We start from the raw sequence: 16,003 nt of genomic DNA, 5'->3' as shown, positions 1-16,003 counted from the left end.
GGTTGTATGGCTTCTGACTGGCACCCCCGAACAAAGATATTGACAAAATAGGGACACCGCCAATATAGGGCTAGATAGCTCAGTTGGTAGAGCGCCGGCACGTTAATCCGGAGGTCGTTGGTTCGAATCCCACTCTAGTCAATTCTTTGTTCAACCCCCAAAATCAAAGAAAGAAATCGTTTACAGATTCTTACCCTCCAGAAAAGATAGCTTAAGTGTGAAACTGTACTTGTGTCAGCCTTTCCTGAATTTTGAACATACATGTATCTATAGGCCTATTCCACAAATTTGGACGCAAAATTCTAAGCCCCATTAAAGAGTAATGGACATATCAGTTTAGCAGGGAATAGGTCTGCGATTCTCAGCTTTAAAAAAAAGAAAAGGTAGTTGGGCACATGTGATCCTGCAAAGAGGGCCCTGTATTATATCAATTTCAAGTCGAGGGTGGTGGTCGTGGTTGATAGCACTATTAGGGGTGTTTACATACCATTGAAACTGAAAGGAAGATTCAAATGTAGAGATCTCAGTTCATACAGAACAGCTCTTGAACTTTTAAGCATATTTAACAAAATATTTTGTGATTTATTAGTGGACTCTCTACCCATTTTAATGACAGCTAAATAGCTCGAATAGAGGAAGCGCTGGTAAAACGCATTCATGGATACTGACCAAAAAGAACAAGCTGCAAGCAAAACATGGTTTCAGAACATTTAATTTGTGATTGCTAAAATTAACTGCTTCATTATTTACATAACTGTTGCTTAATTTGCTTTACAGATGGGGCGTAAGAGAGTTACATGTACGGGTGCACCCTCACATATTTCATAGAGTGGTATGTATGATCTTTCATGAAAATTTGAAAAACCGATAACAGTCTTCTTTTTTAAAATCAACCCTTTCAGACACTTCCCAAGCAAAATAGTGAGCATAACCTGTTGCATCATTTCAAAATCTCAAAAACTTATATAATAGGCACAATTAACAACTTTAGTTATTGTGATAATGACATATCGTGAAGTTACATTGTTACTAGTACTTCTTTGTTTTAATTTGTTTATTTAATTATTTAATGTTTAATTAATAGCCCCCTATCTATTTTTTATTTGTTTTTTTTTATTCTTTTACGCCTTGTCTATTGGAGAAGAATTATTTAAGTTTTATGATGACCGATGAGGTAAAATGCAGCATAAGGGCGACCACAGAATTTAACCATTATAAGATGACCATTGCAGATAAACACTACCATACGATGACCAAAAACGAAAGGTCAGTCTTAGGGTGACCACAGACGGTCCGAGTGCATTGCGCCATCTGTGTGAAAATATTTTTTTCAGATTTGATAAAACGGAAGAAAAAAGGAAGATAATTCACTAATTAATGGAAATCAGTCTTATGAGAAAACTATCGAAGTGTTTATTTATTTATTATAATTTTTGTTTAAAGCCATTACCATGACTACTACTATAGGGGCTTACTTTCCCGAGCACTATAGGCCCTACAGGTACAATTCTTGAAGTTGCATTGTTACTAGTGTTTCTTTCTTTTAATTGTTTTTTTTTACTTATTTAATGTTTAAATAATAGCCCCCCCCCTATTTTTTTTTTCTTTTTTTTCTTTTACGTCTCGTCTTTTGGATAAGAATTCTTCAAGTTTTATGATGACCGATGAGGTAAAATGCAGCAAAAGGGCGACCTCAGAATTTAACCATTTAAAGATGACCATTGCAGATAAACACTACTATACGATGACCAACAAACAAAAAGCCAGTCTTAGGGTGACCACATAATTTAACCATTTTAAGACAAAACCAAAACAGATAAACAATATCTTATGTAGCCTTGTCAAAGGCTCTTTACGCCAGCACCCCACTTTGAAATCACCAGTTAGCATAACAACTAGCGGCATCCCGCTAGATGAGGAGGATTCTAGAATACAAATGTTGTAAAAGGTAATGTGGGGGCAAGGGAGGTATTCTTACAGGTAATAATAATTCAGTCCCGCCAAAACTGCTTTCATTATAGTCACAAACTTTGTGAAACATTTGCCTTGTTATTTTGAGGGTCAATGGAGATGGTCCAATCGGACAATGTATAACACGCTGAATTCGGAATCAGCGGTGGTATTTGGTTCCCTTAGCAACGAATCCATAGTCACTGATAGCCACGGATTTGAGTGGTCTAAGTCTGGTCTCCCTCCTCATCAATTATCACCGCTGCTAATAGCAGAGGAGAAATCCGACTAAAAAGGCTTGTATGAAAGTGGTACCCTCTTTTAAAACAAACTCATAATCACAGCCACTAGTAGCCGCAGAGTTTATCTGACTGAAAAGGAAGCTTCGAAGAAGTTCTGGTATACAGCAGATTAAAAAAAACGCGCCAGTTGGTATGGACTTTAACGACAAAGTCAATTTCTGCAAAATTGTATTGAAAATAAATATATTTAATGATTGGTTGCTATAACTGTTGAATGATTTTTGCTTAATTTCCATTGACGAGTACACGATTTTAGAATCTATAAGGCGTACATCCAACAACGCATACAAAGTTGTCTGAGCACCAAATAAAGCGAGTTTTCGGAACATGCTGTGCAACATCTTATCTACTGTTTTTACCACCGCTTTTGGGAGTAACAGAGCGTCTGCCTCATTAATTTGTATTTTATTCTCATATCAATTAATTCTCATATAAACCTTCTGGTCAACATCCGCCGGGGCGCGCGCCCCGCGTGACGAAGTCCCCTGATAAAACATCAAATTTTATATGTTATCATAATTATCTGTGGAATCCTATACAAACTAAAATAATAGAACCGGTAATTTTATTGGTCTTTAATAACTACTCCTATATCCTCTGACTTAATTCACTTTCAGAAAACATTTGCCTAGTTATTTTGAGGGTTTGTATGCCAGCTACCCCTACATCCTCTCACTTAATTCACTTTCAGAAAACATTTCCCTAGTTGTTTTGAGGGTTTGTATGCCAGCTACCCCTACATCCTCTCACTTAATTCACTTTCAGAAAACATTTGCCTTGTTGTTTTAAGGGTTTGTAGGCCAGTTTGGTTAATTTTTATGGAGAAATTCGTAAAAAGTACCCAATTCAGCTGCACATGAGGGCTCTTTCGATAACAAAACCCGACGGCCGATTGCTTAATACAAAACGGATTTGGCAAAATCTACATCCTGAGTCCGGACCAAACTGCATTCTGACAATTTGTTTACAGCTTCAAAACAGCCGTTGATGTTTCACAAAGTTCGTAACTATAAAAGCATACTATTCTTATACTCTTTTGTAGGTTCAAGTGGCAAAACCTGTACAATGTATATGAAAAGAATCAGTAATGTATTTACTTTCTTTTTGAAAATGTTTCAACTTTTGCGTGTATACGTTCTGTGTGAGGGGGATGACATATGGACTGTACGACTAATGGTGCAGAGTTAAATGGAACAAATAAAGTTTCACAACAATGGGTTGCTGTTTGATGCGTTTAAAAAATGCTGGAAACTTGGGTAGGCCTACATGAGTGACTTAATTGTAATAAACACATATGTAACAGATACATGTATTAAAGCCTAATGTTTTTAATTTAACACGCGAAATTAAACCCCCTGTACAAAATGGTATATACACAATGCCATTCCCTCTGCGAAACATCAATGAATCACTCTGGAATGTTAATGGGAGTCCGAGGTTGTCACCCACTTCAAACCTAAAGAGGTGGCTCTGTGAGCAGCCTACAGCTCACCCCCCCCCCCCCCCCTTAGACCAACAGGTGGCCCATATCAAAACCAGACAACTACAGAGGTGACTCTGTTTGCAGCCTACGGCTTCCCCCTTCGACCAACAGGTGGCCCATATCAAAACCAGACAACCACACATGTTAGGAGATATCGCTCGTGACTCCAGCCAATCACACAACTCGTAAGAGGGAGTTCGGTTCAGGGTTTTGTAGACTTGCAACCCGACCTCTGTAACGACACAACCGTGTTGGATTCCACAAGGATGCCATGCCACTGGACCTTCTAATTTTCAATCCAAGATGGCGCGGGTTACGCTTTTAATAGTATAGATACTGGCACGGTACTTTGCATGCAGTACTTGATATACAGTATACTGTGGGGTCGAATCATGGTTTACCTTGTACCAAAAAACAAAGCTGAAACAGAGCCTTGTTCCAACTGTAAAAAGGTCAGATTGTGGGCAGTTGCATTGTTACTAGTATGGCCTATTTCTTTGTGACACGGGTATTACCTGAATGATAGGTTCCCGTAATACATAAATAACCGGTTCAGTGGTACGACAAAATTAAATAAATAAATGATTCGATAACGAAGACAAGATCGATGAATGACAGTCCAATCTTAATGTATTTCATCAAAAACCAATCTCCAAAAAAAGTATTGGCAACAACATTTATGATATCAATCAAGAAGAAATAATGGCACAAATCCAATTCAAATAAAATATAAGATTTTCACATAGACAAAGAATTAATACAATGAAAGTAATGAAAGACAAATAAACTTAGCACTATGAAGACTCTTGAGTTGAAGATAAGTAGATCCTCCGAACGTTACGCGACGCGACTCCAAGCGATAACAACGAAAAATTCAAGTGAAGAAATCTTTAAGCGACGAATTGTTCAAATGAAGAAAACTTGACGAACCGACGAAACAAATCCAGAAGGAATCAGGAAAAATTCAATAGCCGAATTCAAGAAGACACATTGAAGAATTGAAGACTAGATGAAATTGAAGACAAACAGGTACACAATGAAATGATGAAAACTACGATGATAGAAACTATAGATGACGTTCAAACACTTCATCTACACCAACGGTCAGCAACTCCTCGTCAACCATAATAGTGTGAAAATACATAAGCACAAAGTAGTAACCAGCAAAACACCCTATGGTTGAAATAAAAGAGTTGTTTGGTTTTAGCACATCAACTACAGCAGCGATTCTAATGGCAACTGCACGTCTTAGCAGCAAGGCAGCTCAAAGTCAGAAAGCCAAATAATAAACAGACCTAAAATATTAAATATAATACTTAACAACAAACAAACTAAATAAACTAAATAACAACCTCTGACAAAACTAGCACTCACAGTTCACCCAAAGTGAATAAAAACCTATCAACTTAGAAAATGCAAAATAAAGAAAACCAAGAGAACAAAGTTCAATGACCCAAAGAACTCATTGTAAATGTCTACTACACTCATAGTAAAAACAACCTTGAAGACACTATACTATTACACACACTAGGCACATATTCTACTACTGACCACAGGATGTCATTAAGAGCCTGTCCATGAGAGGACCATGCAGTCCGTGATAAGGTGGGGGTCAACGGATTTGGCTGAAATTTTGGTCGTAGGTGGGTCATAGGTAGCCTTGAGGCTGTGCACAATATTTGGCCAATCCGACCTCCCCAACAGAAAAAATAGCAAAAAATGTGTTTTTTAGTAAAAAAATTGCGTTTTTGATGATTTTTGACTACAAAAGTTTAAACGCTTGCTGCTGAAAGGTGGAATACAGTAGAGCAATGAATTTTGCAGGGTCTTTTGTTAGTATCCTGACCTAAACCACGAACTCAAAAATTTTGAAAACCAAGACTCTTAAGAGGCAACAGTAACTCTTCATTTAAGGGTACCCCCAAATTTGCGTCACATCTTTGAGTCGCTGTAGAGTCACTAGTGCAGGTCTGTGAGCAATGACATTCAGGTGAAAGAGAGGTCTTATTATGGTTCTTAGGTAGCATCAATAAAATATTTGCCAGCAGTTTTTTGTTTGAAATGGCAGGTGTCTGTTTTTGCCTTATAATGGCGGTTTAGCATTGCATCATTCAAAACTGGTACCTCTTGTGATTTGCGATTGCCTCGTTTCCAACGGTAGTCTCGATGCATTGGACATGAAGCAAACCTCTCATCACCCTACATGAAACAATTATGTTGGTCCTTGAATCTTTAATTAAGTGTTTTTGGTAAACATGACCAATTTCCTCAGGATTCAGACACTGACCTTATATTTAAATGTTTTGTTTAGTTTGTCATACTCAAATCCTGATTCATATTTTAATTATAGCCCCCTCCTCCAAGCCTTTCACCCTTTCTGATTTGTATGATCACATGAGTAGCTATCAGTGCAAGTTATTTGGTCCTTGTCAGGCATTTTTAGTACTGCAAAGCCAATATCCTCTTCAGAATAAGGTAATTAGAAAACATTAGATAATAAAATAAACACACCAGGACTTTATTATAGTTTAGAGAATAACACAATAAGTGTCAATGGTTTTATTCATTGACATCATGAGTGCAACAGTTCAATATGTTTTAGTTTTTACCTTCACACTACCTGTGTGTGGTATTCCCTGACTACTTGTACATGTATACAGTCAAGATAGAGTGGTACAAGTATTACACCATAGATAATACTCAAACGGCATCACAGTTGAAAGCAGTACTGGCCATTGAGTGATGGATTTTTTTGGGTGTGAAAATCAGCCCTGATGGTAACGAGACAATTGGAAAGCTAATTGGCTAGGTGTAGTTTGGGAACATCAACATTTTGAGATTAAAAAAAAAAAAAAAAATGGAAGAGTAGTACTGACTGTTTAATCAAAAACGAACACTTGATAAGCGTCCGATGGCATCATGCATTTAAATGCCTCAAAGCTCACACTGGTTCTGTACAGCATCCACGAGAACCTGTCTTTCTACCAATTCTACAGCATTATTTTGCACATCAGTCCAGCTCTTTGATGGCAGTGTCCCAGATTTTTGTAGGAGAGCAAGACGTGAAAAATAGCTGGCTATCTATTGGGTAGTCAACCAGTCATCTCTGTGAAAGTGACTTTTCAATCGCCAGGACACAGTTTCTGGGTTTTCCTTTTTTCCTGTATTGGCGCCAATCATGAACTGAGCAAGCAAAAAATCCTTCACTTGCTGTGAAAACCTCTTCCTTGCCTTGGAAATCTTGCGAGCCCAGCCAGGAAGGATTGCCTGGGACATAGAGGCCGAAGCTGCTCCCGAACTGACAGTCTCAACACCTGTACTGGAACAAGAAGGGCCAGCTTGCATCTCGCCAATCTTTTCAGCCCACTGACGGGCAAAGTAACAATGTAATGTCTGTCATGTTGTGGGCCAATATTGATAAAATCTGTCGTTTGGTACACCAGTTGTCTGCAGCTTGATAGCACACAACTAGAGAGCTGGTACTGCTGTCAACATCTTGATCACTTTGTGATAAGTCAGAAGCTTTTTCACCAACTGTGATCTTCATAAGCCCATCTTCTTGACCAGGTGCCAAACAATTGCGAACTAAACCAAAAGCTTCCTTTGCCTTTCTTCTATAATAACGGATGGTACTATCAGATGCTTCTTCTAATGGTCGACGAAGCTGTCCATCAACAGGAGACCTTCCACTCTGGATAAGGAAAGTGATCAGGGATTGCAACTCCACATTCTTTGGTCGGGGGGTTGGAGCCCAAGAAGAGTCAAATGCACCTAGATCATGTGTAACATTGTCATCAGTTGATGAAGACTCGCACGTTTGCTGAAAATTTGAGAAATTGAATAAATCCAGTGAGATACTGTATGTTGCATAAAGCAAGGATGAAACAAGTGTGCTTATGAAGAAGCGTGTTTACAATTCTGTAACGGACACTTTGTATTCATACTTTACTATTGAGAGGTACTTGCCCATTAGGCGCACCATGAATGCCAAATACATTGTGGGATTGAATACACGGTGTTGACAAGATGGCTCCTGTGAGCTGAGCACAGGTATATAATAAATCATCTGTAACTATTGTATTTTGTATCGTCAAATCTGTTGTAGCCTTTGTCCTGTTTGCGGAATCCGAACAATAAAGTAACGGAGAACCCGTTATAACAACACTCACACACACAAACAGCATAAACATGGCGGAGTTCGATGTCACTGGGAGTCAAAAACGGCCCAATTTTGACCATTGTTTACAAACTGTTATTTTTCTCTCTTTTTTTCTGGATGTATATATGCGGTAACCCTTCTTCTCAGGTAAGAAAACAATTCTGTGGTTTTGAAGTTAATTAACGGCGGTGGCGACGTGCGGAAGATTATCCCACCTCATGACTAGTTGTTTTATTCGCACCACGACATGGTTTGCCTTTCCCTTCATGGAGTGGATGACAGCATTTCCTTGTTGATGTCCAACTCAACCCTAACTTGTACCGATGTGCCGGGCATATCGTCTTATCACTGTTGTAAGCATCAACGTCGAATAACCCACATCGCAGGAGGATCAACTTCCACTCGACATTCACATCATGTGCAGCAACTTTCCACTTCTGCAAATGGCTCCGTATGTTTGTTGTGCATTGACGAAGATGCACGGTATTGCTCTCTCGCGGATAAGAGGGATATACACCACACTCGATGTCTTTGCAATGCTCAAGATTATAAAAATCACACTGCAGCGATACAGCCGCCATATCCATGGCTGACATGTTGACATCGCTCGCGATTGGGGGGGGGGGGGTTGCAATGCAATGTGGGGCGCCCTCTTGCGGTACTTCGCGCTAACTGGGTGGGCGGTTCTGGACGTTCCACTTCCATTATCACGGTCGTTGCTGCAAACAAAACTCTCCTATCCACATTAATACACAAAACTTGCAAAAACTTATGTATCATCTTTGTTGATGTATTTGTTTAATGTTATAATAACATCCTATTCCAGACGTAAATTAAAGGCAATCAATACTTTACTCAGGACTGTATGTAGGTTTGATACAGATGCTTATGAACTTTTCCATCTTTGTTGACCCTTGGCAATCAAAATCAAGAAGAGCTGGCAATGTTTTTATTTTTTAGTATTGTTGTTGGATATCTAAACTATATTTCCACCAAGTTTGTTGACACTCAGCCTTGCACTAATTAAGTTATGGTTAACTGCGTAGATGGCTTATTTCCTTAGTACTGTCAAGTGTTTTCCTAATGCCTAGCTATCTAAAGTGAAAATTTGCACACATTTTTGTATTATTTCATCGTGAAGAGGACGGTGAGCTCTTTCTTTTGATGTATATGTCGACAAAAATTGATACAGTTTAATGGACTTAACGGGGCTCTAACAGTACGCCAGAAACACTACAAATAAACTCCCTGGAAGTGTCAATTTTGCGCTGAAACTAGTTGGTGCCCGTACTCGGCCACTGTAAGATTATTGAGCGTGCTGCTCCACCAGGTGTTATGGTCCCAGGTGGGGATCAAATAGCCAAGATTTGAGTTTAAATCGCTGACCCCCCACCTTGTCGATTTTTGAAGATTTTGCATGGTCTTCTCGTAAACGAACACTTAACGTGTTCCAAGAAACTTCCCACTATTGCAGTGCACACTGTTGCCTTAGTAACCATTCACACCAGTGTATTTACACACTGACCAAATGACCATGAATGAAACTCTATACTATGACTAAAACCAAAGTAACTGTTATCAAATCAATGACTCTCAAAAGAATCAACTCCAATCAAGAACATGAAAATGAAGCAAAGTAGAGTATTAACTTAATCTTATCAAACCATTTCCTAAACAATATCACTGAATAAAATATAATAACTCCTATAAAATCCCACAAGAAAAGTCTTTCAAAGTTAAGTATTCTCAACAAAACTTTAGGAAAGAAATGTCTGAACAATATCACAATCCATACTTCTCACGAATGAAATAATTATAACTATATAACCAAAGTGAATTTAGCAAGTATCAAGATATCGGAAACCCATGAACATATATATCAACTGTAATTATGATCTATAACTCTGAAACTAAACGAAAGTAAATCCAATAAATGTAAATAACTATCAAAACAATCAACAAAAGAAACTCACTAAACTTGGCTAGAAATTATATCAACATCTTGCAAACAAATTCATGATGCGAAAACATAAATTATCATTCAAAACTCTCAGGATCAAAAGTTAAAACTTATATCAAACTATAAACCCTAAAATACTTTCTCAACCAGTCATTTCCTCAAGCAACAAAGTAAAAGTTATATAAACTGATTATCATCAAAATACTAGAGAAGAACAGGATGTCCTGAACTCATGATTACATTACATCTTCATTAGCTCTGAAAACAAACAATATATGATAAATGCAACATTTTGAATCAGTCCATCCACTAGGAAAGCAAATGTTATGATCACTATAATTAATATAAATCAACAATGAATAACCCTAACAGATTACTACTAATAGGTTCCTCTTAGAAAGATGGAGTATATCAACTCACCTATGGTTGAAATATGGTCTTAGCACATCAACTACAGCAGCGATTCTTACAGCAACTGCACGTCTTAGCAGCAAGGCAGCTCAAAGTCGGAATGCCTAGCTGATTGCCAATAACTCAATTTTATACCTTATGGGAGAAAGGCATTAGTCATAATGACCCCAACACTGTCTTAATGATGGGAATTAGACTAGCTCAAGGCATACCCAAAATGGCTCAATTTTTGGGGGTGTGACACTCTCCCCTCCTAAAATCATGGCGTCCCGACATGGCACCAATAATTTTATACAACAAACTATACGGGCAAAAGGCACGATTGAAGCAACGCTAAACTCTGCTTTTGAACTGCAAGGTGTTCTTCAATCAATTTAGCTTCTGATTGACCCAGCCGACTGTACCCAAAGCAATCTGGTGGACGTCGATTTCTGATTGGTCTGCTACGTCTCACTGGAGATCTGACTACTCCAGTTGTTGATTCGTCTGATGACACAGAACTTTCGGTTGTAGTTGGTTTTGTCTCGGGAAGGAAACAACGACTACATCATCTTCATCATCAGGGCTTTTAACCTCATCTTGGGCGGGTTCTGACTCTACGCTCTCTGCAGATTCCATGGGTTCATCAGACTCTGACAATACTTCAATTGGCTTAAACTCAGGAGCATCTGGATTCAACTGGCTAATGAGATCACCATCATTATTATCGGAACTCAAGCTCACAATACACTTCCTCGGAACTGGTATCGGTCGTGTCTTCCTTTGAATTACGACGACTGATGAATCTGTATCAGTATCGTCACTGGAACATGGAGATAATTCAGGGGAACGTTCTGCTGGGAGTGGAACAGCTCGGCATCTCGATCGTCGAGGTAAAACCTTTGGAGTCTTCTTAGGATCATCTGGCTGCGGTATGTCTGGCTCATGTTGGGCATCGGGAAGAAACCCACAAGGCAAGAGCATATTACGATGCAGAGTCCTATCTGGTCCACTGTCATCCTCTGGTCTCACAACATATACCGGCATACCAACACTTACACGTTTAATCACCTTGTATACGACGGTGGTCCATCTATCAGCTAGTTTATGTTTACCGGTGAGGCATTTCTCACTAGCACACGGTCACCAACGGAAAGAGCATGGTCTCTTACTCTTCTATCGTACCTCTCTTTGTTATAGTTCGCAGCCTTCTCAGCTCTCTCAGTAGCTAACTGATGAGCTCGTTGCAACCTATCACGTAGATCTGCCACATACTTATTATGTGATGTTGCCTTCTTTGGACTGCCGGAAATCCCAAACTGCAGGTCAATTGGAAGACGTGGCTCCCGTCCAAACATCAATACATATGGGGACATTCCAGTGGTGTCGTTCTTCGTACAATTGTAGGCATGGACCAAGGGTTTGACAAACAATCGCCACTGATGCTTCTTCTCATCTTTTGTGATTCGACTGTCAGGTTCAAGAGAGAGGAAACCCATACACACTTACTCCATAGGATGAGTCGTCTGCATGGAGACTAATGGTGCTCTCTTCATCATCTTCCTTTTGCGACGGAGACATCTAGAACTTTTGCGGCATTGCTCTTCTATATCAGCTGCCACCCTAGGCCAGTAAAACCCGGCACGGGCCAAGTCCAAGGTGCGCTCATATCCCAGATGACCAACATGATCGTGAATCCCTTCAAAGGCTAGGTAACGTTGACTCAATGGTAGGACCAACTGTTGTCTAAGAGGTTCTCCTGATCTTGCACCTTCACGGTACAATACACCATCTTTAAGCTTAAAATGTACTCTCTGTCGAAGAAGAATCCTCATCCCATCAGTCAGCAACTTACACTCCTTGGCAGTAGGTTTAGACCCTCGTTGGAAGCGGATATCTTCATCAGCTTGCTGGAAATCTACCCAAACACTCTGTTTCAACCCACGAAGATACTCTGGGCCAGGCAATTTGGTGTCTTCTAAATCATCCGGTACGGAACTTGTCGAACCGGTAACTGTCTCAATTAAGTGCTGCGCTTTCCATCCCTGAACTGCTCATAGCCTGACATATTGCAGTCACACAAGAGTTGTCCAACGTGACTTCAACTTTGTTAACATCACAAACACCTCTCTTGAGATCTTCTATCTTCTGACTAATGTGAACTGCCTCAGCATCTAACTTTGGTTCAAGTTGAAGACGTCTCGACAATCCATCTGCATCACCGTTCTTCTTCCCAGGCTTGTATTGTATGCTGAAGTGATAATTACCAAGGGCTGCTAATCACCGTTGTCCGGTTGCATCCAACTTGGCGGATGTGAGGATGTAAGTGAGAGGGTTGTTGTCGGTGAACACCTTAAAATGACTACCGTACAAATAATCATGAAATTTCTCGGTGACACACCATTTTAGAGCCAAAAACTCTAACTTGTGCGCTGGATAGTTATCTTCACTATTTGACAAACCACGGCTTGCGAAGGCAATGACCCTAAGCTTACCCTCTTGCTCTTGGAACAATGCGGCACCCAAACCAGTCAAACTTGCATCAGTATGAAGTACAAAAGGAGCACTGTAATCAACAAATCCTAGAACAGGGGCAGAAGTCAACTTCCCAATGATGGTCACAAAAGCTTCTTGGCACTTCTTTGTCCATAAAACACCAAAAGGTTCAGTGGCACTTCGAAGTAGAACTTGAGGTTTCCTCTTTCCAATCTTGTGCCTCTTTGTAATATCATACGCAGCCGTCAGTTGGTTCAGCGGGCGGGCTATGGACGAGTAATCTTGGACAAATCTCCTGTAATATCCAGAAAACCCAAGAAAAGACTTTAGTTCTCTCGCATTGGACGGTGTTGGCAAAGACTTAACTGAACTAATCTTGTCTGGATCCGCCTATCAGATGAGACTTTAGGCGGATATGGTGCTTTACTGCAGAAGTACACCCAATGTCCATATTGTCCTTCGAGAAGATAGACGAATAGTTCTGCAACCGCTGGGAAATTCTGTCTTTTGCACCATCATCTAGTGGTGAATTCTCAAAATTGAAAGAGAGCTTCTCATCAGTGACTGGCTCCATCACTTCACAACTGGCTCGGTGTGTATTCGTTTCTATGTCATCTTTATTTCTGGGCATGGGTCCAATCACTTCCACTGCATATGTATGTGCAACCACTGCTCTTGGAGGGAGCATGATATCATGACTAGACTCATTTGAAATAATCAATTCTACCTCTTGGTTCCTTGCTGGTGAAAGGGTGTTGAGGGTGCGTCTGAGAACTAGACCACCCGGTGTCGGGCATCCTTCATTCGCTTTGACCAGAATGGACATCTCGTCACCAAGAGGGTTCGTTGTTGTACCAGGAATCTTCACTGTCTCACCCTGTTTTAAAACGACTTGTTGGTGACTACAAAGATGCACAGATGAGAGGGGACCGTCAGACGAAGACGTGCCATTGGGCGAATCAACAGCACGGTTTGGGCCAGCCCATGCGCAACTGACACTTAACTTCTGAAGAAAGTCAGGTCCTGCTCCATCCTTACATCTTTGAAGTAACCGCTTGACCACGCTCGAGTTTGTGCCCACAAGAAGTGGAGCTCTATTCAAATCACTTCTCCTCGGTGTAACAAGGGCCAGAGTAGGAATATCCTCAGTGACACCAGCTGTGTTTGCCGGAAACCTCAGAACTGTCTTCACATAACCGATATATGAGACTGTACTCCCACTGGCTCCAACAACTTGGAGACCATTGAGGGGTAACAAAGGACAACTTGACAACTTCTGCTGATAAAATTTCTTCTGCTAAACACGTCACCTGTGAGCCGGTGTCTAGTAGGCAACTACATGGATGTCCAGTTACCTAAGCCATGACAATAGATGGATCTCCGACGAGATCACGGGGTAGCCCTTGGAGGGGGCTACCTTCCTGACTGAAGCATCTAACACCCCCAAGCCCGATGCTGACATGTTTCCCTCTTCCGGGACCTTGCTCCACATTGGCTACCGGTTGTCCCCCTACTGGCAGCCACCGTCGTTTCCCGAACTTGGAATAACACTCTTCTTGCACCTAGCTGCCATCTGCTTCTGGACCAAGTTGGCATCTGTCTTGTTAGAACAGCTACCCATCAGGTGACCAGCCTGGCCACAGTTAAAACAGATTGGCGGTTGTCTTGCGTTTCTTGGCTTAGGTTTCGACCAGTGCACCGCCTGCGCACCGGTAGGTCTAGTCGGTTGGGGAGCCGAGTCCAAGGGCTTGGAAGTGGTAGATCCTCGTTCATTAGCTAGCTGGTTACGCAATGCTGCAACTGTTTCCTGTAGCTCCAGCACCTCATCAGACGTAGCCACAGCTGCTGCAGTGCACTTCACCGACTTCACCGCCCGTTTTTCCTCCTCCCATTCCCTCTGCTCCTGCTGCCGGACTTCCATTAGGAGGGTTACAAAGTCAGGGGGATGGGTGCGCTTCTTAAGGTCTAACTGCAGAAGTAGGGTCTCATTGTACAAACAGCCTCTTGAAAATTGATGGCACCTTAAGTTGTTCACCCTCTCCTCAGCAACTGCCCCAGCATCCCCGACCCGGGTCAAAAGGTCCTGCAGTCGTGTCAGGTAATCTGATGCTCTTTCCCCAGACCTCTGGTAGCAGTCACAAAACTTGAGATATAACTCATCACCATCAGCTGTGACGCCAAACGCCTTCTCTAAACCATCAAGGCACTCATCTGCTGATGCATACTTTCCCAGCGCCCATACAATTTTGCTCGCTGGGGGAAGGAGGGACTCTATCAGGCGACTCAACTTCTCGGATTGTGAAACCCCAATATCATCTACTAACTGGCGTGCGGGCCGCTTCCAGCTCTCATAGTCAAACTCTCCACTTGGCACTGGAAATTTACCAGAAAACAAACGGAGCCTCCGCCTATGAGCCGTCTTGGTTACAATGTGTTTCACTGGTGGAGATGCACCATCACTTGTGGGTACAGAAGGCTTTAGATCATCTAGGGACTTGCCATGATTAAAAAGAAATTCCTGTAAAGCTTTGTCAAAAGAAACTGGCCCTGAATAAGTTTCACCCTCTGTGGCAGACATGGTTAACTAATTAATACAACAATTATTAAGTACAAGAACATATAATAGATAAAAATGATCAACTATAATGAATTGGATGCTTCTTCTTGTTATTGTTTTGGTTTGACTGTGGGTCACTGATACAACAGCTGTTAAAAAGTGACTCGACCTTTCTCCGGGTGGTGCCTCCAAATTTTGTCATGGGTATTACCTGAATGATAGGTTCCCGTAATATATAAATAACCGGTTCAGTGGTACGACAAAATTAAATAATTATATGATTCAATAATGAAGACAAGATCGATTAATGACAGTCCAATCTTAATGTATTTCATCAAAAACTTATCTCCAAAAAAAGTATTGGCAACAACAATTAAGATATCAAACAAGAAGAAATAATGGCACAAATCCAATTCAAATAAAATACAAGATTTTCACATTGACAAAGAATTAATACAACGAAAGTAATGAAAGACAAACAAACTTAGCACTATGAAGACTCTTGAGTTGAAGATAAGTAGATCCGTCGAACATCACGCGACGCGACTCCAAGCGATAACAACGAAAAGTTCAAGTGAAGAAATCTTTAACCGACAAATTGTTCAAATGAAGAAAACTTGACGAACCGACTAAACAAATCCAGAAGGAATCAGGAAAAGTTCAATAGTCGAATTCAAGAAGACACATTGAAGAATTGAAGACTAGA

At 40.7% G+C, this 16,003-nt stretch overlaps 2 protein-coding genes, 1 long non-coding RNA gene and 1 pseudogene across 3 annotated transcripts in view; 1 reads left to right on the top strand and 3 right to left on the bottom strand.

The window, feature by feature from the left end:
* The window catches only part of LOC139938018 (adhesion G-protein coupled receptor G7-like), a 244,279-nt gene that overhangs the window by 160,254 nt on the left and 68,022 nt on the right, over nucleotides 1-16,003 (bottom strand). The gene's annotated exons all lie outside the window — the stretch shown is intronic.
* Nucleotides 1-16,003, top strand: part of LOC139938025 (uncharacterized) — a 35,496-nt gene that overhangs the window by 12,285 nt on the left and 7,208 nt on the right. The window contains exon 3 of the long non-coding RNA XR_011786109.1: nucleotides 778-832. This is a non-coding gene — a long non-coding RNA (uncharacterized lncRNA). The remainder of the gene's footprint in view (nucleotides 1-777; nucleotides 833-16,003) is intronic.
* Nucleotides 4,431-8,498, bottom strand: LOC139938022 (uncharacterized; annotated as a pseudogene).
* Nucleotides 14,234-15,318, bottom strand: LOC139938082 (paraneoplastic antigen Ma1 homolog). The gene has a single exon (XM_071933461.1). The coding sequence runs from the start codon at nucleotides 15,316-15,318 to the stop codon at nucleotides 14,251-14,253; it is 1,068 nt and encodes a 355-aa protein (XP_071789562.1). The 3' UTR covers nucleotides 14,234-14,250.

The sequence above is a fragment of the Asterias amurensis genome, chromosome 6 (genome assembly GCF_032118995.1).
Source record: "Asterias amurensis chromosome 6, ASM3211899v1".
In the NCBI taxonomy this organism is placed as follows: domain Eukaryota; kingdom Metazoa; phylum Echinodermata; class Asteroidea; order Forcipulatida; family Asteriidae; genus Asterias; species Asterias amurensis.
Note: the sequence above shows the minus strand (reverse complement) of the source record. Positions and strands in the feature narration are given on the sequence as shown.

Excerpts from the sequence above, each read along its gene's own strand:
- LOC139938082 (XM_071933461.1), bottom strand. The coding sequence starts at position 15,318 with ATGTCTGCCACAGAGGGTGAAACTTATTCAGGGCCAGTTTCTTTTGAC.